Source organism: Balearica regulorum, chromosome 15 (assembly GCF_011004875.1).
Source record: "Balearica regulorum gibbericeps isolate bBalReg1 chromosome 15, bBalReg1.pri, whole genome shotgun sequence".
NCBI lineage: Eukaryota > Metazoa > Chordata > Aves > Gruiformes > Gruidae > Balearica > Balearica regulorum.
The window spans coordinates 1,036,843-1,063,887 of NC_046198.1; the positions used below are offsets into that span (position 1 = coordinate 1,036,843).

Genomic DNA, 27,045 nt, shown 5'->3' on the forward strand with positions numbered 1-27,045 from the left:
AAACACCAAACCTCCCGCGGGGGTCCTGCGGAGGCTGCTGCTGCCAAGCTGGCTGGGGGCCCCTTCCCGGACAGCCAGCACTTGCCTTCTGCTGTGCTCAGGTGTCTTCTGCTCCGTCGCGAACGTGCGTGTTAGGATGCTACGGGGCTGGTGTGCAACAGAAGATGGAGCAGGCAGCAATCGATACCCATCAGTGCAGAGCACCGCACGTCGCTTGGAAGGGAGAGCTGGGAGAGGAAGTTACCCAGAGGCTTTGCAGAACAGATATTTCATTTCTCCTACGAAAAGGGCAGGAACCGAGCACAAGGCAGGGCTGAGCACCAGCCCAGTCGCAAACCACCTCCCGCCTGCTGCTGGGAGCTGCTGTGCTGCTCCTCACCTTCCAGGCCTGCTCACCCAAACTCGGCACACAACTCGCGAGGAATTTGCTTTCCGAGGGCCTGAGACCCTGCAGAGCATCACAGCAGACAGCGGACCACCCACCCACGGCCAAGGACCAAGCCCTCAGTTTTCACCCCAACGCTCCCTCTGCAGAATTATCATCTTTAACCATTCTGCAGATTTATTCAATGTGATTTGATCTGTGTTACTGTTTGTCTGGAAGTGATGGGGGATGGAGGTGATGTACTCCTAAAGTGCAAGCTTTAGAAAAAAATCAAACCAGATGAGGAAAAAAAAAGTGGGGTTTGTGCCTCCTAGAGTCACCCTTGGGGTGGAAGCAGCCTCTCCTCTGGGTGCCAGGTTGCACCCGGGGCTGCGGGTGGGTCAGGGTGCCATGCAGCAGAAGGACAGTCCCTGGCAGCCTGGGAGACTAATTTCTGTGCAAGCCACAGCTCCAGCAGTCAGACCCAGCAACGTGTTCCTGCCCTGTAAGAAACTGCTCCCCATCAGGCTTTGAAGCCAAAATCATCCTCACGCAGAGGGAGAATCACATCCCTTTTCCCTGCCCTTTCTCCTCGCTGCAGTGCTGTCCCTGGACCCCAAACATGGCATCTACATCCCTCCTGCTCCAGACGGGATGGTCCTGGTGCTCCAGCTGCCCCACGCTGGGAAGGAATCCATCCTCTGCTCTTCCACAGGGTGAGTCAGTTGGGTATTTTCCTCCACTTGGAAAAAGATGCCTGCGTTGTGGAGTAATGAAAATAAACCTTATGCGGCAGTCCTCCCCTCTGAGAGGAGCAAGGTCTCCCTGGCCATCCTGACAAAATAGATCTGGAGAGAAAGATACGGGGATGAGCAGGGGGACCCTGCAGAGACTGCAAGAAGTGACATGTAAGACAGTTTCACACATCCTCACCAAGACGTTTCCCAGTGCAAAACCCTGCCCTCGCCAGGCTGCGGCTTTGTGCTGCGCGTGGCCCAGGGATTTCTCAGAGATCTCTGCAGAGGAGGGCGGCCGCCCCACCCATTGCTGCGGGGACCGTCAGAGCAGCGTCAGGTGCGTGTCCTGCTCCCAGGCTCTGTCCCACATCGCAGCTGATGCGAGAGCTCCTCGCACCAGGGAAGGAGGTGGCACACAGGCAAGGTGACCCTGCCAGTTCCCCACAGCCTTCCTGGCCCCGCACGGGCTGGCACGTGGAAGAGGAGAGGAGTTTCGGGGGTTCAGCTGAGCCCTCAAACTGGCAAGCTTTCTGCATCACCCTCCTTCCTTTCTGCAGACTCCCTCGTACGGCCTGCTGTGAGGAGGAGGGACCACAGGGGACGTTTGAGCTTTATTGAGACCCCCCAGAGCCACGTCCTTGGAGCTGACCCTCTCCCAGCCCAGCTCTGGGAAGCAGCACTCGCATCCCGGGTCCAGCGCTCCACCGACACCCCGTTCCCTCGCCTCCGTCCCACCCCAAGGCCATCAGACTGAGCTCCCTCCAAACATTAGGCCAGGCTCCCCGGTCAATCCTGGAATGACCAAACACCACAAAATGCAGAATGCTGACAATAAAAATTAGTGTACTTAAGAAGAAAGCCCAGTTCCCGATTCTGCAAGGGAGCAGACGGGTATAACCTTCCCTCTCCGCTACCAGCAGCGCCAGCTCGGAAGCCTCCAGGATTTTCTAAGCGCATCAGCTCTGGTCCTCTTGGCAGAAGCACCTTATGGAAATGCCAGGACCCCCTCTCGGCCGCGTACCCCACCCCAGCGAGCTCAGCACCTGCGGCCGACAACCAGCCAGGCAAGCAATAGCAGCCTGCTGTGAGGCAGGAATTAACAGCGTAAAGACCTTGTATGACAAATTCAGTGTCAAAACAAACAGCACCGGAGATACTCCACCAGCTAATCTCCTTTGTATTTAAAATTCTGGGGGTTAATCTAAGCAAAGCATTTGCACCACAGGGTGAAGCCCAGCTGGGCTCCGACACCTGGGACAGCCATGGCATTGCCAGTGTGGGATGGAGATCGCAGGAAACTCCCATCCCTACAGCTGCCAGCAAAACCCATCCAACGGTTCAACGGGTAAACCCAAAGCCCAGCGACCACAACAACAAAAATAAGGATGCTCGTGTGGACAAACGCACCTTCAAGCCTGCAAACCTGAGCCCTTCGAACCCGCAGCCTTCGTGCCGTGGGGCTGTCCGAGCTCCGACGAGGGGGGCTGCCCCCCGCCCCAGCCCAGAGTCCAGCTGCACAACCAGGGCTCCCCGGCCAGCTGTGCACATCTGTGGGAACTGCAATCTCGGCCGTAAACCCACAGCTCAGGGCTGGGCAGGGCGTCAGAGCAGCGCTCGGTGAAGTGCTCGCAACCGAGGAACACAGACGCAAACCCACAATCCCCCTGTGCCAGCCGCGGCGACGTTAGCAGGTTTTCCCGGACAGCCTCAAAGCTGTTCCCTTGCCGGCAAAACCTCCTCCCACCGGCACGGGATCGGACACGGCCCCATCACAGCCCTCCACAGCGGCTGGGCTGAGCAGGAGGTGGGACAGGGACGGGAGGCCCCCGGACAGGCACTGGGCTGGTGGGGAGCAGCACCCCGAGCACCTGTCGAGACCCGCGGTGGAGTTTACTCCCCGGTACAGACACGGGCTGCGCTTCGCCTTCCCCAGCTCCTCTGTGGGCCTGACGACTCGCCCAAGGCGAGATGGGAAAACACGTGCATCCCCTCCCGTGTGCGAAGCCCGAGTCACTCTGGGAACGGCAACGGTGACAAACCAGCTCCCCGGCCTGCCTCTCCGTGCCACAACTCATCTCCTCTCCCCGCAGCAAGAGAGAAAGGGTACCCCCCCCTTAAAATTGCCTTTCTTTAAAAAAAGATTCCTTGAACAAATGGCAGCAAATCCCAGTGCGGAGCTGCACAATGAACACTTCAGTCTGCCCAGGGGAGGGAGAGACAGGACCTTCAATGCATAAATAAATTCAATTTGCTCATTAAGAGGGGGCTGGGGAAGGTTAGGCAGAGGGTAGCAGTGGTTATTCACTTCCCCCAATTAACATTCCAGCAGCGCTGCTCTGCTTTCTAGGAACAATAACTTTTTCGGGAGGGGGAGTGATGCTCATGGGGGCGTCGGATGGACCTGCAGAAAGGAGACACGTCCGTGCCTTAACAGAGTCCGAGTTTGTGTGTGATGGGAACCACTAAACAAAACCAAGAATAAATAAAGATCTAGCCTACGCAAAAAAGAACCTGCAAAATAAAACCCCTCACGTCCCTAGACCAAGATTATTTGCCTTTACTGCTGATCTAAATATTTTGTGCACAGGCCCTGGCAACAGAAAAAGAGGTGCCTTGTCGCTGGTTTGTTTACAGAAGGTCTCCAAATGCAGGGTAATTAAAAATATTTAGACCAGGCTTTGAACCGCACCATCCCCACAGCCTCCCGCGGCCCCACGCTGACTCACAGCGGCCGAGGACCTTGACCGCCCGTGTTTTAAAATAAACCAGAGCCCCATCCCCTCCACCCTCTGCCAGGCTCTCCGTCGCCCGCAGCCTGGGCTTACAGGTGGGGCGGCAGGAGGCCGGGCAGGGCAGGGCGTTACTTCATCCCTGCACCAGCTTCCCAGCTTCCGGCTCCGCAGGCCGGCTCTCCTGCAGGTTGAGCAGGGCTGGATCCCATCCTCTCTACTCTCCCGGGCTTCCTTCTGCCCCGGCAAACTCCCGGGCCCCTTTACCGAGGTCTGCCCGCCACGATATAACAGTAACTTACTCATTTATTTCCTTCCTGGGATGAAAAACCTGCCTTTTCTCGGCATGGCCATTACTTTCTCCAATAAAGGATTTGCAACACGCTCTGCAGCAGCAGACAGTCTCCCAGGGAAGCTGTGTGGTTTGCGTGTTCCTCCTGGAGCATCATCAGGCTTAATCCCAGTGCAAAGGAGTTGGAGCCTTTTCATGGCAAGCAAAGGTCTGCAGGCAAAACAACCCCCCCTTGAGCCGGCAGCAGGCACTAGGAGTCTCTCCCTACTGCTTGGGCAGCCAATGCCCTGTCCTACCACCCAAGCGGCCACCGCGCGCCCTGGTGCTCCAGAGCCGGTCCCACAGCTGCTGAGAGGTACCTTAACCGGCCCCAAGGAACGGTAAATGACCTTTTGAACAGAAACCTGGATGAAACAGGTGAGCTATGGCCTGGGTTTGCTGTTGACTTTCAGACCTGAGGGATGAACCCACCCGCAAAAACGCAGAGGCCAGCTGCTGAAAGGGAAGGATCCTCACCAGAGGGGAGCAGCGTGAACCAAACCCCGACTCGGCACGTGCTCCCCTCCAGCCCCACAGACCACGCGTGTCTCCTCCTCACCACGCAACACAGTTATTGCCACAGTTGAATGCTGGAGGAGTTGAACAAGGACCCAGGTCCCACACGGTCCCAGCACTGTCTCTAGGAGCTCCCCTACATGGGGCTCCATACCTTGTCTCCTCCAGCAATCCCCTTCCTCCCTCTCCTCCCCAGGGGGTAATAGGGGCCCAGGCAAGAGCGTCAAGACCCCACCACCCCCAGGGAAACTGGGTGCACACGGGGTCTTTCCCAGACAGCCCCTTTCATACTGCTTTCCTCAAAGCGTCCAGAAGTGCTGAAGCCTCCCGTGAGGCAGGACATTCCTGCTGTCAGGAAGATCCAGAAACCAAACACTATCATGCTGGCAGCTGGGCAGCTCAGAAGAGATACTCTCTCTACCTTGGAAAGCCACCACTGTAACAGCCAAAGAAAACAGAGGGAAGATCTCACACCCGCAAAAGCGTAACTCTGCCCTCCTGCTCCACTGCCAGTCAGCCCTGGGTCCCAGTTCAACCTTCTGCTGGGCTGCTGGAGGCTTCAGCAAGGAGACATTCAGCAGGCTGGCCGCAAGCACGGCCCTTGCCGTGGAACAAGGCGTCAAGAGCCCTACAGCCGAAGCAGCCTTCCCTCCCCGGGCAGGGCGAGGATCCACGAGGCTGAAGGTCTCCCAGCTGCGGGCCGTACAGCCACCCCATCACCACCCCTCTGCAGCTATTCTTAGTCCTCTGGCGTGCTCAGGCTCTGACTGGAGATGCAACTGCAGCAGCAGGGAGGAAAAATAGCTTTCTGCATGTGACAGGCAAAGACGTCTGAACAGTCCGTGCAGAAAGACACAAATCTCCTTTTCCTTCCAGGAGATCGAGACCCAACTATGCAAGCTGTGCAGCCTCCAAAGGCACCGCACTCCCTGTTGAAGCCTGGGCTATTTCTGCCTCTGCAAACGCTCCCTCGTAGAGATAAGGCTCGGCTTTCTGACGCTTGTAAACCAGGCATTAAAAACAAATTAAAACACAAGGGGGGAGAAGGGAGATGAACGAAATGCTAATAGGAACCCCCAGGTCAAACCGCCTCCCCTGTCACCGGGGCCCTCCTCTTGCCAGCACATTCCTGCAGCTAATGAGGCCCCACCGCTTCCTCCTCCCTCCTCAAGTTGCTCCTGGTGATGCAAATCCATCGTCTTTGTTTCTATTCTCGGAGTAAAAACAGAACCAAAGTAAATAGCAAAACAGCTCTTAGGTTTCAGGATCCTTTCTTTTTCCATCCTTCCCAACAGCGGCAAGGCTGTTGTTGCCGTCAACGCGAGGTGACACCCGACCCCAGACATCGTCTTGTTCCCACCGGAAATGCTCCGCTTAATCTTCAGCCTCCGACGTCCCCTTTGAGATCACTGCCAGCTCCTTCTCCGACCCTCCACTTCGCCGTGCTCCTTGGGAGGTTTCATACGTCACCGCAAGTCTCTCGGCGAGCGAGAGCGCCCACGGAGAGCCTGCCAAGGACTGGTGATGGCAGGGAGCTCGTCCCAGTCCCTCGGCGTAAGCTGGAGGCACATCCCCAGCAGACCTTCTTGCCCTCCACCGTCACCTCTGCCCAAGGAGCCGAACCAGCTCCAGTCTGCACGCAGAGAGACCTCACGGTGCCCAGCACGTTCCCAGGTGCACAGAGGGGAAAAGGAGACACGTGGCAACACGAGTTAGACAAGTCGCCTCTCCCACATACGTGCCAGTGTCCCACGAAGCAGGGTGACGGCCGTCCTGCCCCATGGCACTGCCAGGGAAGCTGCTCACGCAGGGAAAGGCCGGGGCTGAAGATCAGCTCTGCCACTGCCAAGCTCCTGTGGAAGCTGCAGACGCAGGAGGGGCAGGTAAGGCAGTCTGTGCGAGAAAAAGCTCTATTCAGATACGGTTTCTGGTCTGTAACAACGTCCCCGAAGTCACCTGCTCCTATGGTGAGGTCCAGCAAAGCCAGGTGGGCAGCAAACCCTGCGTTAGGCGCTGGGACCCTGAGTGCCTGCAGCAGGACGAGCACCGTCACGGCTCACACTGGAGGCAGACAGCGGCGAAGAGCCAAGCCTTGGCTCCAGGTGCAGATGCAGAGCAGAGCCCTGACAGCGCTCATTAACGACGAACAGGCAGATGTCACCACCGCATTCAGGCACAGCGACCCCCCCAGTGCTTTGAGGAGCTCTGGCAGTTTTCCCCAGACTCCCAGGTGCAAGAAAGAGTGGGGAGAGCGTGAGGATTTGGGGGCTGAGGAGAACTCGGACCTCTCCGGTGAGGGCAGGGCTAGGTAGAACGAAGCCCTTCTTCCAGATGTGGGGGAAGAAAAAAAGTCGGAGCAGCCCGAGGAGCTGCTGCTCCGCGGTGGGTACCAGCGCGCCGAAGCGCAGTGCTGCAGAGACCTCTTGCAGCGCACAACCGCTACTGCACCCACACCCTGACACCACGGAGCATCTCTTGGAGCCGCGTGGTTTCTTACAGAAAAAGCGAGCTTTACAGCACACTGATGATTTATCCCGTGCACCCCCAGGCAGGGTGCACCTGCTGAGGCTTCGCAGCATCCAGCTGATGGCATCCAGCACACCGAGTGCCACCTACAGCCAGCCACCACGCTAAACCGCCCCCCTGTTCTGCAGCTGAATCCACTTGCCAGATCCTTGAGTCTACATGAAGCCACAACCACGTCCAGAATTCAGGCACAAGCATCTCCCTGCACGGATCTGCTTGCAGGAAAAGTACTCTGAAGGGTTTAAACGTCAGACAGTCAAAGTACTTCCTTTGCTGCCAGCCTCCAAAAGCTAATGAAAGGCATTTTGGGGATTGCATTTGAAAAGAGGTGCACCATTGGCTCATGAACCTGGGGCACCTGCCTTCCTCAGATCGCTAAGACCCAAAGCCCTGCAGACTGTGAGCTCCGAGTGGTAAGAGGACAGACTGCGGCGAGCAGATTTGCTGTCTGGCATCTGGGACAGCAACTGCAAGAGGGCTCAAGAGGAAGGGCAGAGGAGCAGATCTACCAAGGGAAACACAAAAAAGGTCCGTAGGCGGACCAAGAGGCCCTACGGTCAGCAGAGAATGTGATCTTCTTCTATGCCTGCTCCGAGCAGCAGCCAGGCTGGGAGCCAGGGCCCCCAATCACAAAGCCGTTCTTGCTGGCAAACCACAGAGCCCGGAGGTGAGAATAAAGAACTGAGGATGACAAACCACCAGACTGGGCGCTTTGGGACTAACAGGAACGACCCCGGCAGCCGGGACCTCTCTGGCCGGAGGCAGAGGCCAGGAAGGACCTGGGCAGCAGAGTGTGGCCACTGTCACCGTCACACCAGCTGCCGGGAGGGCACAGCCAGCCAGAGGCAGGCGGAGCAGCCGTGCCGGGGAGATGCAGCTCCTCACCCCAACCAGAAACTGGTCCGGGCCCTGCCAGCACGAGCCTTGGTGTGCTCAGCAAGATGGAGCCATCCAAAAGCGTTTGCTTTTCCACGCAGCTGGGCCATCGCCGGCTGCGGCCCAAAGCGTCCCCAGCCCACCCCGCAGCACTCAGACCCAGCCCGGGCCACAGCACCAACCCAAAAACTCAAATGAGTTTCACATCGTGAGGTACCGGTCCTGCCGCAGAGAGGAGTACTCCAGCTCATGAAATAATGTGTCACTTATTTTAAAGCACTGTAGTTTTCTTCTTTAAATACCAAAGGACACAGTGCACATTTTTAGCAAGTCTAGCTTGGAGAAGCGGAGTAAAATTGGAAGTTGGCAAAGGACTCTGCTTTCCTCCTCCTCAGCCCCGCCACTTTCTGCGCGTTTGATGTTCCTTGCCCAGAAGCAAAACACTAAACGCATGGGAGGCGGGAAAGTCACTGCTTTTCTCTCCGCCAGCCCGTCGGATGCTCCTTCCACCACCACCTCCCAACCAGCCTTGCCCTCCGCCAGCATCCCCATCGCTGGGCGGGCTGCGCACGGCTGCTCCTGCCCGGTGCAAAGCCAGCAGAGGGAGCAAACACTGCGGCTTTGCAGGGAAATCGCGGAGGTTTTTAATTGTGGTTGTTATACGGTGAGGCTAGAGGCTATTTCCCAGTAGTTTGCATGAGATATTTGGACAGGCCAAAGCCAGTCTGCACCCTCTCTCCTAAGAGCCCTGGGAAAATGATCTATAGTCCGCACTGGTATCCAGCCTGCAAAACTCCAGTATTCAAATCAAAACCAAAGTCTGTCCCTTGGCAACAAACACCTTCCAGATTCAAGCATATGGGCCCACGGCTCCTGTCTACTTATTTTAAGACACTGTCAGAGACCGTACTCTCAAACGCCTGAAAGACTGCCCATCGGCAGGTCTCAAATCGCTCACAACAAACAGGAGAGGCTTCCTGCAGGTGATTTAATGTTTAATACAGGGCAAATAAATATCAACAAATAGCTTTAAGAGACAAATTGCTGACTAATTTCCCTTCACAGAATTGGAAAAAAAATCTCTCTAATACCAGAACTCCTGCTCCTTCCATCAGAGGGGGAGCACACACTGCGAGTCTGCCTGCAGGTCCCCACAATAAGAGGAGGTTTGCTGGAGGCTGGAGTACCCCACCGGGCTGTGAATGCCTTACACCACCGGTTGGCATCCGCCCGCCCGCCCCCTGGATGCTCAGAGTTTTTTTTTTTTTGCAGAGCGGAAGAGGGAAGAGTGTTTGCAAGCTGTTGGGAACCTGCTGCACGTCACACGTCAGCACTGCCCGAACACCACGCAGGACGGAGGTAAGCCCTTACGGTGTCATCAGCTGCCCTCTGCAGAGCCATGAAACCTCTGCTGATGGAGCGCTGCATGGTCACCTGCTGCTCTCACCCAGGATCTTCTCTGCTCTCACCAGCATTGATGTTGGAGCTTGTAACCTTCCCACGCTACCACGCTGGCTTTGGCCACAAACACCCTGAGCGCAGCGCAGGCTTCCTCAGCCGTCCCAGCAGCCAGCGCGGGCACCGCCAAGACAACCGAGAGCACCAGAAAGACATCCTGATAGCCAAAACATGGCACAGGCAGCTCCCCGGGCTGCACCCTGCTCACCTGACCTCTGCAACGGGAGGAGAGTTTATGGCCGGATCGGTATTTTCTGACAGGAAAAAGCAGCGCTGTCTCTCACCTGCTCGCAGCTTGCTGTGAAACATCACGCTGGCTCGCAGCGCTCACGCATCCTCTCGCTCTCCTGCGGGGCTGTAAATTGTCCCAGCGTGCCGGGTGTCGAGTCACGAGCGCTTTCCTCCCCCTGTAAGCCTGTAAACCTCTGCCCGTCCCTGCCGCAGAGGCAGGTGGGCGAGGAAACGCGTACAGACTCACCTTGCGTGGAGCTGAGGACAGGGCAGAGCTGAGCTGCCGCCAGGCAAACACCGCAGCCCCGTCCCAGCCGCCCACCGCGGTACCCACCCAGCAGTGGCAGCGTGCTGGGAGATGCGGCCACAAAGGTACAGTCCCCAAAGGGAAACAGGGGAAACCACGCAAAGCCGGGGCAGGGGCAGGAGCTACACAAGTTCACGGAGCTCCGGGGAATCAACTCTACAAGCGCCACAGCCCAGCGCTGTCCCAGCAGGCTGTCGGTGTTTCTGGCCATCTGGCTTTGCGTGATGCTTGGATGTAGTTTTCTTTTTTTTCCTGTTCTCACAGACAAGTTCCCTACGGACTGCAGCAAGGCCAGGAAGGTAAGCACAACGTGGCAGCCGAGCACGGTTTGGGAACACAGACAATATTAGTCTGATGCTCACACAGACAGACATCGCTCTGGAAAAACATGACTTCGAATGACCTACGTTTTGGACATTTAAAATAGACAAAATACACCTTTATACACCTGGCCAAAACCCACCTCCGGATTCCCCCGCAAGCAGACAACTGCCACGGCACGTGGGCTGACATTGAGCAAATCTCCCGCTCCCAACCGGAGTCACCTTTGCACGAGCAGGACATCAGAAGCCCTTCGGTGCAGCAGGCACCTCCGCGCCCACCGCCACATCCTGAGGGATGTTCAGCAACCAGTAAAACATCCCGATGTGCCCAGACCCGTCCTTTTCACGCACATGATGCCAAGGAAGGAGGTTTGGGGTGAACGTTGAGTGAGGCTGCATCCCTCCGTCCCTTCCCCATGCAGCCACCCTCCCGGTGCGCTGTAGCAGCAGTTCTGAGATGCCCAATCCTGGCCCAGATTTGTGCCCGACAGGATGAACAGAATAAACCTCCGTCCATCAGGAAGGCATCCAAAAACCTTTACTGCACACAGGGGGACAATCCCGCTCCCAAGCTGTCCGTGGGCAGGATGGCAAGGAAGGGCTGGCAGAGCCCAGGCAGAAGGTTTCACTGCGCAAGAATCAGCGGAGGCAGGAAAAAAGATAATTATTTGTCCATCTCATGTCTGTCTCAGCCAAGCTCTCCAAGGCATTTGCATTCCTAAGCATCAGAGTAACCAAAATTCGACATTAAATGCCCAAGGCACAGGATAAATTCCTAGGTGGCACTGGGGGAATCTTCCCCTGTCCTAACAGGAGAGATGCAGCCGAGCACAAAACAGTCCATGGCAGAGGTGAGCAGGAGGAGTATAACCCTCCAGTCTAATCCAGATTCTGTGAAAAATAACCACTGCTGCTCTGGGATCCCACTGCCCTGGCCGTGCCTCGTGGCTCAGAGACCTGCCGACCCCGCGACAGGACATGGGTGCCAGGGACGGCTGGCTCCGGCGGCTCCAGCAGGGAAGAGAGCCAGCACGGCTGGCCACAAACCAAACGTAGTTGAGCAAGACTCATCCTCAGAAGATGCCCTCGCACCTGACGAGCCCCTCCGCACCCACCATGCAAAGCAGCAGCGTCACCCTACAGCAAACAGCACACGAGGGCATTTCTGCACAGCATCTCAGGGCCACTTCACTCTGTACCGCGAGGGCGAAGCATCAGCTGCACGTCCTCCAGCCCAAACAGCAGCCGTAGGCACAGCCGCCCCAGCTCGCTCGCTTTGCTCTGTTTATCACAGCTGGCTTTGAAAAAGTGGGATGTATGGCAGTGTCCACACACACCACCAGGAACCCCCTCTCTACCAGCACGGCTTCGAGTGGGCTGCCCCCCTAATTCCCCCCCCAGGAGCCATCTCCCCTTGCGTGGGGATGCCAAGAGCAGACCCACAGCGCACGCTCCTCTTCCCAAGCCATCGCTGCTTTTACTACAGGCACCACAAAGCATTTCCTGGGACACTACAGGCTGCTGTCGCAAATAAAACCGCATTTGCCAAAGGAACGAGCCGGGTACGTTTTGGTTTAGAGCATTACTGTATCGGTTCCCTCCCGCACGAATCTGCAAAGCCGACTGATTCACAGGCGGGCTCTCCCACTCAGTGCCTGCTCCCAGGGACTGCTCTGCTGCCTGCTCTCCAGTGAATAAGCCTCTATCCGGCTCAAGTGTCACATTATTTATCAGGTTTGTTGGTTTGTTTTTTTTTTAACTACTCATCAATGAGCAATAGTCAGCAAGTGAGCAATCTGCCACGGTGGGGTTGGGCACAATTAGATGATACATAGTGTGCAGCCTTCATCCCTTCATCTGCCTTTGCCTTTACCTCCTTGAGACAGCCACTGCAATTGTGCTTCACAAAACTGAGGGCAGCGCGTGCGTAGATCCAGCGTGACACTCGCTGCTCTACTCCACCTCTTCACGGAACACAGCTGACCTGCCTCTTGTGTGGCTCCTGCCTCTAATTTTATCTTCTTTTTTTTTCACTACGCTGAACTACAGGGTACAAACAAGCATCAACTGGCTGTTTGCTATCATTTTCTAAAATCAGGTACGAGACCGCGCACGGTTTTGTGGCGGTGTCGGAACACAACCAAATAAGCTAAAGCAAGCGGGAGGGTGTTACCACCGGTGTGGTTTCACTGGCATCGGTGGGATTACAGCAGGGCCGAGCCTGGCAGTGCTGTCACCGTAAGCATCACGCCAGAGCCTCTGGCACCGGCTGCGTACGGGAGGCGACAGACTCGCTAAGTCCGTGCACGCTTAGGAACCAGACCAAACCGTCGGGATCACGCAGGGATGGGTCCCACCATGCAGAAACCGTTCTGCTCCGGCTCTGCCCAGCACCAACCACCCAGCCAGGGATATTCACATCCCATGGAGCGGTGCTGCTCTGGGGCGAGGTGGCTTCTGCACAGACCCGTGTGCTCCAGCTCCCCAACATCGCTGCGGCGTCCATCAGGAACGGCAGGCGTTTCTGGACTGATATCCAGAAGCCATGGGAATAGGAAAACCTGGACGGGTACATGTCAGCTGGTGCCTGTCTCCTCCTGCAGCCCAGGAACTGCTAGTGACTTCAGGGAGCACCAGATTCGATCAGGTTTCTGCCAAAAAGCAAGTTTGTCTCCTCACTGCCTCCTCTTCCCAGGCTCTACCATCCCGGTTAGCCTTTCCTCCTTCATTATGGGTTTTGTAAGGCAAGGATTACCTCCGCTCAACTCGTCTGGAGAGCTCCCAAGACAAACAGGGCTCTAAGTCTTTCCTGGAGGGCACAGACATTTCGTAACAGAATGACTGCATGGAAAAAATACCATTCGAAAAAATAATAATAATTAAAAACCAAAATAAATCAGTACATGAGAATATAGCCAGATAAACAACACAACCTGAGCCTCACCTACTCGAGACACACGTGAACTAAAGCAAGCAGAAGTGCCAGGGCAGCTGGGCAGCACCAGGGGCAGCAGAGCTGGAGCAGGTGCTATGGCAGGGCAGTGCCGACCGCCGCTCTCCTCCACCTCCCCCTGCAAACCAGCTAACTCTTCTGTGGTGCACAACAAGAGGCATTTCACCGCGGAGGAGCAGAGGGGTCAGCACAGAGACCTGCTGCAAACCAAGCTACTGACCCATCGGGCAGCATCTTCCTCCTCCCTGCTGTGATCCGCACTGACGGTCCCAGCAGCCATCGCAGACAGTGACGCTGTCCTGGGTGACCTCCTTTAAGGCTAATACTGAGTTGAATAGGGTTAATTCTGCCCTTAAGGATCAGGGCTCCTGTGAAGACAAGACGTTTCACCACGGCCTGTAACGCAGCCGTGGGCTGGGGTGCTCTCCTCCTCCTCCTCCTCCCAGGCAAGGGAGGCTGCAGAAGGTCCCATCCCTGCTCCTCGCTGCCCGTCTCAGAGGCAGCACAGATCTAGCTGGGTGGGAAACCCAAAAACAGTCCCTTGCCCATCGCCAAGCGACCCAAACCACCACACACAAGGTCGCAGAGCGCAGCCCCCGCCCAGCGTGGACGTGCTGGACGCACTGGGGCAGGGCAGGGGATCCGTCTGAGAGACAGATGTCAAAAGCAATCAAACGCGCCTCTTCCTCAGAGGGAAACGTCGCCAACAGTACAAGCCTTAGAGGAGTTAAAAGGAAAGGCTTATTACAAAGCAAACTCGTTCTGACAATCACAAAAATTGGAATTCATTTAAAATTCAAATTATGCAAATTCAAGTAATCTGTACGTGCAGATCCATCACATGCCAGCGGTGGGAACGCAGACATATGCCACCAGCTACGTGGCCGGGGGAAAGCCGTCGTCTGCCATGCTCTAGGAGGAAGGCAGGCATGCTCGCCTCCGGCAGACACGGGAAAGGGGCCGCTCCTGGGGAAGAGGGCCCACGCAGGGTTTGCAGGTGCTCCCTCCACAGCAGGGGGGAAGCAGAAAGACGCCTCGGCAACACCGGCAGCAGCCCAGGGGCGCAGGGAGGCAAGCCTCAAATGTTTGCAGATGAGCTCCAATAAATTCTCCCTTGAAGAAGCTTAGGTGCCCATGACCAACACGAAGCCTTCGTTAGGCAGAGAGCCTAATCAAATGGATGAGAGCGTGCCGTGTGGCACAAGACACACACAGGCAACAGCTCTGCCCATCTGCATCCACTCTGCCAGGTTAGGGTCCCAGCCGCCCGTCCCTCAGCAATTCCCAAAACAGAAAGCCGAGCAGCTGCATCACGAGGCAAAAGCAGCTCAGACTGTCAGCATGGAAAGAGCAAAGCCAGAAATCTAACGTTACGAGCTGGGTAAGTGCAACAGCCCGGAAAAATGAATCAAGCTTTAAATATGGACTTTTCTAAAAGGTCCCAGATGAGCCACTGCAGAAAAGGTAAATCACGTTCTCTCTCCTGTAAATGCTGTGCCGCGCACGAGGAGAGCGGCGCTCACCTGGCACCCATTTCTCCACCGGCCGCGGTCAGGGCCGGGGCTGGGCAGAGCAGGCGCCTGGGGAAACCGCGACGCCTCCAGCATGGAGATGGAGATAATTACCAAACCTTGGGAGGACGCGGAGCCCGGCACTAGCTACCTGTTCTTGGAAATCACTTCCCCAGGTTAGCAGAACCTTTACTTAAAAACCTGGCTCTCCAGCTGTGTGGGGAATACTGGTCCCGTACCAGCCCAAGCCTCAGCTAATGAGCTGCCAGCTCAGCCTCCTGCACTCTTGCTGCCCCGAGCCTCCGCTGAAGGGCCCTGCTGACGCCCTTTCCAGGTAGGATAAGTCTGCTTTTCTCAGTAGGTCTCAAAAGGTCACAGCCCATGGCCAAGCCTACCGCAACATCATCTGTTAGCTGTTGAAACAAACCAGAAGTGACACAGAAAAACAAGACATCCACCCTACAAAAATCCTGCTCTGTTCCTTGATGGACAACAGTCAGCTCCATAGGTACGCCGAGGAAAGCTAAAGGCCCCCGAAGCCTCGTGAAGTCAAAGGCCAAGGCGAATCAGCCACAGCCAGCACAGAGAGCTGCCGGCATGGCGCTGAGCGGGCAGCAGGCTGGCCCCACGGGCAGAGGAGCGCCCCAAGGGGCAGGGGGCAGAGCCCACCTCCGCAGGCACCGGGATGCTGGTTGGGCCGAGAGCCCAAGTCCTTCCACACCTTTTGCACCCATCGCCGCCACAGAAGGGAGGCTGCGGGTGACAGGTCCCACGGAGACACTGAAAGACCGTCTCCGAAGGAGGAATGGTCCCCAACATCCCGGTGACCTCTGCAACCGCCTGCCCTCCCGGGCACAGCTGGGGGCTGCAGATCCAGGCTGAAAGACAGACGAAGCAAATATCCATGCCTTACCCCGCAGCAGGACCGCCTCATCTTAACTCCTCCAACGTCTTTCAGCTGCTCCTCAGACCCCCTGTCCTGCTTCTGTTTGTCTCCATCCCCGAGGATTTCACCTGCTTCCCAAGGCAGCAGCTCCCACAGACATGGTTCACGGGTGCCACTGGCAGCGTCGGGGTCGTGACCAGCTCCCCCAGACTCATCCCCGCAGGCATCTGCTGCTACGTGTGGAAAAGCATCGACACGCTGCCAAGGTCAGAACCGTCCTCCCGGGGAGAAAAGGAGCAATTCCATTCAACGGTCCGTCCAAGCACAAGCAGAGAGGGCGAGCCCCCCTCAAGCCACACCGTACAGCAGTGCCGCAGCACCGGTCCGTGCGACCCGGCAGTAGGAACAGCCCCTCCTCCGGGCTGGAGGAAAGTTAGTGACTTCAGGGGGTCTCAAAACACGCGTCTGTCCGAAGCCTACGGCAGGGCGAGCACCACTGCCTCAGCCAGCGGCTCTCGGCAGCACTTTGGGTTGTGTGGGCGCCCAACTCCCCCCTCTGCTCCCATTGTACCGATGCTCTCACCCATTTCCAACCGACACCACGTGCTTTTCAGCACAGGGACACCCGAGCCCTCATTACAACCCTGAGGCTGATAACGAGGCAGGAGGAAGGCCATACGAACCCCTGTATCAGGTATCTCTGGGAACGAGAAGAGGCAGAGCCCATCAAACATTGATCAGAGTCTCCCACAGCTGCGGCACGGCCCTGCCGTGTCCCTGCCGTCCTGCCGCCAGGATGCTCCGAAGGGCCAGAAAGGGCTGAGCTGCCCCAGGGTCTCAGCGCTGGCTCCTCGTTCACTCCAACCCCTCGCTGCGCCCGTCTGCAAACCCTCAGAAAGACCCAGTGGCTTGTGCGGGTGAGGCAGAGGACAGGAAAACTCATTTCCTACTTTCAACCTTGTTTCATACTTCGGACAGCAGCTCGCAGAGAGGAGGCGCTTGCCCCGCGCATCACCCGGCTCAGCAACGGCCGCCTCTAAGGCGGCGACAGCCCGGCGGGAAGCGAGGAGCCAGAAACCCTGCCAGGCGAGGGGATCTGCCACGATGTGGGCAAACTCGAGCTGCTGCCGCCATCTGCTCCACCGGGCTGGAGCGGCCTCTTTTTCTGTTGTTTTGGTAACGCTGAGCATAAAAATAGCTCTCCGACATGTCGGTGTTTTTGGGAAGCTGTGTGCGTGTGAACGCGGCGGGGGGGGGCCAGGCGCCCTGATACTCACGAATTGCCGCCGCAGCTTGGTCTTGACGCGCTCGGCCTTCGTCTCTGCCGGGTGGACGGCATAGCTGAGGGACCCCAGGTGGTTGTCGACCGACAGGCTCTTCCGCATGTAGAAGGAACGGGTGCGGAAGTAGCTGAACGGAGCATCCTCCACCGCCGTGCCGAGCTGGGGGTCCCTGGGGGGGTCCGTGCAGTCGTCCTCCAGCCGCCAAGCCTCCCCTGGGGAGCAGAAGGACACGCCACCCCATTAGAGCCACAGCCCGGGCCGTGTCCTACCCCACCAGCCCACAGGTGGGGATGCTGTGGGCAGCCCGGACCCCCTCTGCCCATCGCACACCCACCAGCACGCCGTGGGGCGCAGCAGAACTCGCTCCCTGCCGGAGCCCTTGGGCACCCTGTGCGCCCCCCGCCCCACCCTGACCAGCCTCCCACACCCCCAGCACCTTCCTGGCAGGAACCGGTCAAACACAGCTGGGCACAACAAAGACTTGGCCAGAGTCAGGGCCTCCAGGCACCACTGCAGTATAAATATTACTCAGAATAATTAGCAGAACAAAATCCTAATATTTAAAAACTTCCTGCTATTTAACTGTAATAGGGTTATCCTATTTAAAAGGGTCATAATGAAATAAAAAATTTCACTCATTCTTCATCACCCCAAGTCCAGTAAAACATTCCACATTAAAAGAAAATGCTTTGGGTTTGTTGAGGTAGTTTTTTTTAAGGAATAAAAATCCTACAGTCAGAGCCGCACACTTCTTGCTGCTGGCATTAATGCTACGCACCTGTACCAACCCTCCCTCCTGCGGGCATTCGCATGCTCTGTACTTGGCGACAATCATAAATCTTGCTTTGTGAATGGGAAAACTGAGGGACCGCAACCCTTGCAAATTGCAAAAGGATTTACTGCCATCTTTTCCTCCAGAAAACTCTTTATGGCACGGCCAAGAGCAAATCAACAGCCAAACCGAGGACAGAAACCAGACCCCGGGTCTCCTCGCGCTCCGCGCAGCCCACGGCCAGCAGCACCACCTGACGCAGCGCTGCAGGGCCCGGAGACAAAACCTCATTGACGCCGAGAAAGCGGCGGCGGCAGAGGACGGTCGGCATCACGCAGAGCTGGCGGTCCCGGGGTAGGACTGACCATATTTCATCGTAACAAAAGGGAAAAATAACAAAACACAATAGGAAATCTCTCCATAATATCACCGCTCTGCTCTTTTCCGAGCAGCTTGGACGCCGCCTGCTTTTTGTTGCCAATCTCATCTTTACATCTAGAGTTTGCCCTGCCTCCCACCTCCAAGCCAAAATCACCTCTCTATAGCCATAACAAACAATGAAACCCTCTGGCTTACTTCTGGTAAAAATGATCAATAACTAGCCATTGCAGCCCAAAAGCACATCTTGCACGATTGTCTTCAAAAACTGTCCCCCTCCCGCAGCCTCTTCCCAAGGCAAGATCAGCCGTCTCTGGTTTCTGGAAAAAAACCCAGCATCTTTGGGCAGGAATGCCCACGACCTTGCTACACCAGGGCTGAGGAGCAAAATACTTCCCGAGTTCAAAGCAAACAAAGGCCTTAACGTAAAAAACCAGCCACGAAGGGAGCGAAGGCTGGTTTACCCAGCGAGGGTGTGGGTTTTGCGTTGAGTATGATGAACCGGGCTGGACGCTGCAGCCTCAGAGCAGCGACCGGCCACTCCGTCTTCCGTGTCGCAACACAAGCGTCTCTTCCCCAAGCTCCCCGGGCTTTTTAAGGTGTAAAAGGCAGCTCACTGCGTGCAAAGCTCTGCCACTGGATTTGAAGGCACCAAATCGAAACCAGCAGAACTGAGAGGACGAGAGGGAAGAAGAAAAAGGCAGAGAGCTTAAAAACACGAACAAAGAGACAACCTGGAGCACTGCACTACCTCGCATCGCATCTTTTTTTTTTCCTCCCCTACTTTCAATTTAATAAGCTGCTGCTGCTCCTCTCCAAATGTCAACTCATACAACACAGGAACTGCTGTTTGAAAGCTGTGATTATTCAAGGCACAAACACGTCAATCGGAGCCCAGCTCCAGACTGCCACCGCGAGATAGCATCGCTCCGGGGACGCAGTAGGAAACGCCGTGACACAGGCAGCGAGCCTGGGAGGAGACCCACCCAACACACAGGAAAATTGTACGTGGAAGGAGGAACCAGCCCTGGTGCCCCCCGTGCTTATCTGCGACGGCTCAGCCCCCACCCGCACCATCCTCTGTCGCCACGGCGGTCCCCTCCCAGCCCCACGGCACGAGGCCACCGCTGCTCTGCCAGCCCGGGTGAGAGAGGGCCAGGGCTGAGTGTGACCAGAGCCCAGCTGCCAGGGTGTGGAGAGAGGACAGCCACCCACCATACCCTACGAGGATGAGGAGGGGCCTGGAGCATCTCTGGTATGAGGAAAGGCTGAGAGAGCTGGGGCTGGTTAGCCTGGGGAAGAGAAGACTGAGAGGGGATCTGATCAACACTTATCAATATCTAAAGGGTGGGTGTCTAGAGGAAGGGGCCAGACTCTTCTCAGTGGTGCCCAGTGACAGGACAAGGGGCAACGGGCACAAACTGGAACACGGGAAGTTCCATCTGAACATGAGGAAGAACTTCTTCCCTCTGCGGGTGACCGAGCACTGGGACAGGCTGCCCAGAGAGGTTGTGGAGTCTCCTTCTCTGGAGAGATTCCAAACCTGCCTGGGCACCATCCTGTGCAACCTGCTCTGGGTGATCCTGCTCTGGCAGGGGGTTGGACGAGATGATCTCCAGAGGTCCCTGCCAGCCCCAACCAGCCTGGGATTCTGTGATACCCACTCCTCTGTACAGGACACCTCTCCCAACGATGACAAGTTGGGTTTCAAGCCCCACAGACCATTTGAGTCACATCTGATCTCACTGATCCCAGTTTCCCATGGATTCTGCTGCTCTTGGTCTCTCCAAGGAGCCACAGGCAGCTGCATCCTCCAGCAGTCCTGGAGTGGGATGAGCAGCAAAGCTGCTCCCTGGCCTGCTAGAGAGGTGATCCCCTCGAACCTCTCCCCTGCTCGGGCAGAAGGGCTACAGTCCCTCCTCCTCAGGCATGGGGTGCCACCACAGAGGGAACCTGGACCTTGCCTACCCCAAAAAGCTTTTCTACATGCTGAAGAAACTTGTTCCCAATTTCTAACAAACAAGTAAATCAATGATCAAGCCCAGAGCCTGGAGAGGTCAGAGGGAAAAAGACCTGGAGAGGAATGCCAGGGACAGTAGCAAGCCCACAGGCTGGAAGCCAACCATCCTTCTGCCTTCAATGAAGCTGCTCACCTCTCTGCCACCCAGCGCTATGCCCAGCAATATCGGCACCTCTAGAAGATTAAACATCTTCTTGGGCTTGGCAATAACAATTGCTGCAAAATTTTTCTTCTTTCTGAAGTGTTGGGGGGACGTGCCCCAAAGGATGGAGGGGCAGCAGTGACAGAGACCTGGTGCCTCTCCAGAACTTGCCCTCTCAGCACAGACGGGCTGATCCCTCAGCCACCACGAGCAACACAAAAGATTTTCCTCAGCACCAACACCGACACACAGGCTGGTGTGAAAAGCTCCTTCTGTTCCTCTCTCACACAAGGGATGGTGCATTGCCCAGGTACCAGGCTGAGCTCTCAGAACCAGGAGTCTTCCTCTTGTTAAACAGAGCATCGCCAGGGAGAAGAGGACAGGAACCAGCACCACCACCCAGCTGAAAGCACAGGATAGGCATCTCTGCAAGCAAAGCTGCTTCAGGAGGGGGCCATATGTCCACAGGAAGTTCAAGAGAGATACAAGATTGACAGTCACCTACACGTTGTGGAAGGCCACTGAAAACATCCCTGTGAGTATTAAGAAAATTAATGCCAGGGTCCTAGTCTAAGCTTAAATCCAACCACTTCCTTTCGGCTTCTTTCATTTCCTCCCATGGGCATAATTCCCAATAGGCTTGCACCGACTGTGTCACCAGTTCTTCCCAGCTTCCAGTGGGGCATGGAGCCAGTTTCTGAAGAGCTCGGTGTGTTGCACAACAGACAAGGGAGAGAGGAGGCAGGTGAAGAGCTCCAGCATGGTCTGCTCCTTCCACGTGCAAGGCAGAGGCAACTGCAAGGGGTCGGGCAGGCAAAACACACGCAGCAACCTCCCTGTGCAGGCAAGAGCTGCAGGCAACCGAAGGCTGAGAAGCCGGCCCCACCTGCTGCAGAAGGACGAGGGCAACAAAAAGTGTTTCCCAGTCCCATCCCTAAAACTTCACAGGGGCACAGAAGAAGGAAGGACAAGGGAAAGGCAGCTCATTCCTCTGTGCTGCCAGCACGTGCGAAGCCTCTCGGTGCACTGCAAAACATGACACCAAACAGAGAATGGTTTGGACGAGGCAGGAGCTGCCCCTGTTTGACCAAGCCCCGTTTGCTCTTGCCTCCCTCTCGCTACATCCCAGGCTCACGGCCGTCAGGAGTTCTGGGTTAACGCAGGAGTGCTGCTCGGGGTGAGGGGGTGCAGGATGGAGAGCTTGGAGCCTGTCCCAGCTGACCGCACCACCACTGGCTGCGGGTTACCTGGAGGGGAACAACAAAACCAGACCAACAGGAAACCCAGGCCCCTTCACTGGCACAGCCAGCTACCTGGCTCGCTAAATTAGAAGGTTGATTTTGAGAGAAGGAGAAGGTTCGGCAGGCTCATCAGCCACAGGCCCAGCTCTCCTGGCCACGCTTGGAGTCCCTGTTCCCCATCAGGCACCTTGGACCTGCTCAGGAGCTGTGGTGACACAGCAGAACAATCTCCCGTGGCCCCCAGAGTGACCGGGCACTCCTCTCCTCCGGTCCTGCCATGCTGGAACCGCAGGACACAAAGCAAGAGGGAGGGGAACACGTCCTGGTGGTCAGGTGAGAATGCCACATCTCATCCCCGCAGGAGATGACAGCTTCTCCCACCTTGCTTGGCAAGTCCTCTGCTTGCGGCCCCAAGGACACCGCGAGCCAGAGCCCCGGTTCTTCCCCGCAGAGCGGCGATCTCTCCCTGAAGATGAGCTTACCACCTCTGCCACAGGTGGCCCCGCTCCTGCCAAAGCCTTGCGCCCCTGTGGACAAGCCTCTTCCCGAGGTGGCTTTGGCCAAGTGTGCCCCCTCCTCGAATGGGGAGCGGTGGCTCCTGCTCAAAGCAAATTCCCAGATTCTTTAAGGAAAGGATCTTCTCTCCGCCGTGACACTCTGCAGCCCAGCTCTCATTTGTAAGTACTTGTGGGAATCCTGCTCTCCTCATCAGCATACCAGGGCTCGTTAACCTCCTGCGCCACGTGCTGCTCCGCTCCCATCCTGCTGCCCAGATGTCGCACCCTGCTAGCAGTTCAAATCCTGCAGCTTGAGGGTTGCTGCATCCCCGTGAGCGAGGCCAGACCTTCTGCGCCGATGGAGGCCACCGCCTGCAGTGCCAGGGCTCAGATAAATTTCGTGCTGTGTGTTACAGGTAAATACTGCCAAACCCGTGATCCAGGCTGAGAGAGACCCATACAATAACCAGACAATGTTGAGAAAAGCATCTTTTTTTTTTTCCCCTCCACGATAGCATGCTGATAGCCTTAATGAGTAGCTAATTAGCAGTTCCTGAGTATCAAGGAGCCAGGAAAACAGCCTGGGAGGATCTGGACAGAAAACAACTCCTCTTTCATTCATACAAGGCTCTGGCTGCGGAAGGAGCCTTCCAACCTATGAGGGTTTTCATACTCCTCCTCTTCTTGGCATGCCAGGCACCTGCCAGCCATGAATAAAGCAACATCCTAAACACTTGTTACGTGCCGTCAGGGCTCTTCCTTACACCTACTGTGCACAGGGTTTACCTAAGGGTGACCGTTCCGGGGTGCAGGGGCACATCCGCACTCCCATGAGAGGAGCCATTTGCAGTAGAAGGTGCTGAGATTTGCAGTGCGTCTGGCTGACGCTGGGATTTCATCCCCCGGTCTTACACCAGCCTCCCACTCCCTCCCTCCCCCTCCAGCACGGCTCCCTGGCAGCACCAGCCACCATCCAGGCACCCGTCAGGTACGGAAAGGCGCTCTGGATGCCGTGCCCTTCGCAGTGGATGCTCTCTCAGGCACAAGTCTGGCAAAGCACTTTGTTTTGCCCTCAACCAGGAGGCAGCCCACCATTTATTCAGGTCTGTCCTTGCAAACCATGACGCAGGAAATCCTGAGGGCTCACAGAACCTCACAAGCCGTCTTCAGTTCCAAGCAATGGAGTTTCCTGCAATTACCTACCTACTCACAGGTGTCCCTGTCCCTCGTGTCCCCAGGCGTCAGCTACACAAGCTTTCCCACAGGTCTTCTCCCACACCGAGACCCACTCTAACAATCTGATGGGCTGAAAGGAAAACCATGGGTCCTGCACACAGCGGAGAGCAGTCGCTTGGGTGCTGCAGCACTCTCAGGAGCACCGCTGCGACGAGCGCAGCAGAACGGGCTCAGCAACGTGCCAAGATCCTCTCCGTGCATAACTTTTAGGAGAATTAGTAGCACCAGGACATGAAATGCAGCCTGCAGAGCATTCAAATTAAGCCAGGGTTTGAACAGCTGCTCCGCTGGATAGCTCACACTGATCTGTGAGCAGGTTAGATTTAAAAAAACTAAAAATAAAAAAATCCAAGGGTGCTGAAGGGAACTGGTTTATAAGGATTTTACTTAGCACCGGATTATCAGCCCTGGCTTGCAGGCCTTATCTTTGTTTCAGTGCTAATAACCCCTTTCCCCATCATTTTTACGGCCCTGGCGTGATTCCGCTGGCACCAAAAGCACTGAAACACTTTGGCCATCAACGGTTTTGCCAATACACTCGTTCAGAGCAGCTGGCCCAACCATATTAGCGTCGCATCAGGATCAACACAAGAGTAGAACATCGTGATAAAAACCCTCAGCCGACCCGGAGGCCAACACACACTACCAGGCTGGGGAGCATTCGCTACAGCAAATCCCCACCCCAGGCCGGGAAAGTGGGAAGAGCAGAACGGTGCCGCTCCCTGCCCCTGCTCCCGACGGACACCAGCAATGAGTGCCCTGAAGCCACTTCACGCCACAGAAAAGAGGCGCTTTGCTCTGTTGCAGAGGCCAGAGAGCCACCGAGGCAGCAGCTCGCCCCAGCTCATCGGTGTAACATGACAGATGGGGAGGTTTCAGTAACAGGCTCAAAGAAAGGCTCAGGGAGGGCCAAAAAAAACCCCAAACCTCATCAAGAAGGGCTGGTTTTGGAGCAGGATAAACCCCACACAGACTGGGGATGGATTTATTTTATCATCTGTGCCCTTGCAGAAGCAGGAAAGGTTTTCTAGGACTTCGTGGGTCCCTTGGCAGAACGGGATGGAAGCTCGCCCCAGCACTGCGGCACTCACCGGTGGAAGGGACCGTGCAGCCTTTCTGGCAGTCGGAGGCCGAGTGCTTCTTGTAGGGCTTCTGCTCCGGCATCTCCTCCCTGTACGCCGTGGAGTCGAGGAGGGGAAGCCTGCTCAGGACCGGGGACTGCGGGATGCTGGGCAGCGTCCGGGACTTCCCCAGGAGCGGTCGCTGCAGCTTTCTGTCCAGAGACCTTGAGCGGGGGAAAAAAATAAAACAGAGGGCATACCCCTTTCAGTAGGTGGGATGGCTTCTTCAAGCCAGGACCCTTCCGTAACACACGATGCTGCCACTGGACTGAGAGCGTACGGTTCTTCCCAGCACTGACCTGCACCCTTCGTTTGCAAAGCTACTGCTGTGCGAGTAAAGCCTTCTCCCTTCACCGGTGTATATTAATTAGGATTTGCATTTGAGCTGCAAGCCACAAGCAGCATAAACAGCACATGAAGCATTCTAGCACCCACCCCACCTCAAAACTCACAGATAATCAGAATTAAGCAAATAAACAAACCAGAGGGTTCCAGACTGAAATGATGCAAATTGCCTGTAAGAGAGTTAGAAACCCCACTCAGCACTGAGCATCGTCTGAGATGGCAGAATGCTGTTTGCGGTGGAGATCAGGTCACTCGGGGTCCCAGGGACACGCGCCATAGGGAAGGTCAGGACTATAGCAAGAGAGACCCACGCAGCAGGCACCGCAGAGGTCACGAAGGTGTCGTGCAACATGTAGAAACACAAGTTCAAGGTCTCTATGCGGTCAAAACAGAGTCTGGTGATGGGGCTCAAAAGCTGCAGGGGTGACCAAGATGCACAAAGTGCAGCACGACCATGAACCTGCTTCTGCTCCAGAACCCCCGAGTGTGCCGAGCCTCACAGCGGGGTACGGGAGCAGGTCCCCTTTCCTCCTGCTTCGCCACAGCCCCCCCAAGGGACGGTCCTCAGGTGCCACCCCCAGGGATGACACTGGCCCAGGCAAGGACCCCAGAAATCTAAGAAAAAGGAACAGATGCCCGACACTGCTGCGGAGTGAGGAGACCAGGCTGGGATCACCCCAAGGCTGGCCAGCCCCGTCCCCCCACCACAGAGCCCACGGCTCAGCCCGACCAAGCTCCTCAGCACACCCCGAGGGGCTCAGCCTCACACAAGGCTGTTCCCAAATCTCATACCGAATGGCACGAAACCTTCGAATTTCCATCCAAATTTCAATTTTTAGCTGGTTTGTGCTCATTTGTTCTTGTGCCAATATTAATCTTTAGCTTAAATAATTATTCCCCCTCTCTGGAATTTGCTTCCATGATTAATTTCCATTATACCGCAGTCACAGCCCCTTTCAGCCCGTGTTCTTCTACGCTGATCAAGGCAAGTTCTTTCAGCCTCCTCTCACAAAACGAGCTTTCATTCCCTGCGGTTGTTTCCCTCGCTTGCCCTCCCTCCAGCTCAGACCCAACCTCCTCCACCCATCCCAGAGCTTCACGCAGAGCTCAGCTCCTGGTGCGGACGGCAGGGCGAGCACTCTGCCTCCCCGCATGTAACAGCACTAAATTTTATCCTCTTTCCACTAAGCCGGTCCTCAAGGTCACACAGGGAGAGTCTATCATGCAAAAGCTCCTGACCCTCGGCGGCTGCCTGTCATCGCTACGTTTATTATGATCGTTTTTCACTCCCTTTAGAAATGTGACAGCAGCTCCCGACTGGTGTCAGCTTCTGATGTAATTCACGGGCGAGCAGCGACACAGGGGCAGGGGCAGAGCTGCAGCAGGACGGTAACGCATCAGGCACGCAGCAAGGCACGGGCAGCGCTCGCGTCAGGGGCACGAGCCTCAGCCGCCGGGAGCCGGGCAGCCCCTGCGCTCACCGCCGGGCCCTCCTGCGCCGACCCAAAAAGATGGGTCCATCGGAGCAGGGATGGGGAGCACATTTCAACGTTTAGGTTCAGAAATTTAGTAATTTCTGTATTAACCGCGTTCACCCTGGATTCCCAGGCATTGCTGCTCTGTTCCCCAGAGCTGTCGCTGAGTGCTCTGGGGACAGGGACGGCTGCGGGGACAGCGCTGCCCCGGCAAGGCACCGCCGCAGCTGACCAGGCACGGCACCATCCCAGCCGCTCTCAGCCCCACACTTCACTTGCATCGACGTGAAAACAAGCTACGCCAGGAGGTACAAAGCCAGAATTAGCACCCGGAGTTGTTTCTATTTCAGTAAAATGTATGTACCTCTCATTGTAACACATTTCACTGGCACAAGACAACAGGGATGTAACTTAACACATCGCTGTGCTGCATAAATGAGTCCTGGGCTCTGCCGGAGTTCAAACCGTTCCTTTTTTTCTTGCATGTAAATCTCAGTGCTTTTAAATGCACCTGCGTATAGCTCCATCACCTGCAGAATGGCATTACCATTTTAAGTGCTAACATCCCTTTGTGCCTACAGTGCCACTCACACAAGTCACATGGGGTAAAAAGGGAAGAATTCACACCCTTAGAGAAGCAATTTTTAAGCTGCAGACAATAATTTATATCAGTAAAAGCAAAGCAACTAGAAACCTGTTTCTACCCGAAACCTGAACTTGAATTCCCAAACTTTGGCTCTCTGGTTCTACTGTCTCGGGTACAACGATGTACGGCGGCGACTGACAG

General features: G+C 56.1%; 1 protein-coding gene across 9 annotated transcripts in view; it reads right to left on the minus strand.

Annotated features, from left to right (window-relative positions):
- LOC104635985 (ankyrin repeat and fibronectin type-III domain-containing protein 1) overlaps nucleotides 1-27,045 on the minus strand; it is a 248,229-nt gene that overhangs the window by 149,888 nt on the left and 71,296 nt on the right. For 7 of the 9 annotated variants that reach the window (XM_075767244.1, XM_075767242.1, XM_075767241.1 and 4 more), the window contains 2 exons: nucleotides 24,409-24,602; nucleotides 17,026-17,243 (listed from right to left, as the gene is read on the minus strand). The exons of the other annotated variants lie outside the window; for them this stretch is intronic. In XM_075767244.1, coding sequence (XP_075623359.1) covers nucleotides 17,026-17,243; nucleotides 24,409-24,481 — 291 coding nt within the window. In that variant the 5' untranslated portion in view covers nucleotides 24,482-24,602. The remainder of the gene's footprint in view (nucleotides 1-17,025; nucleotides 17,244-24,408; nucleotides 24,603-27,045) is intronic. 9 annotated transcript variants of the gene reach the window in all.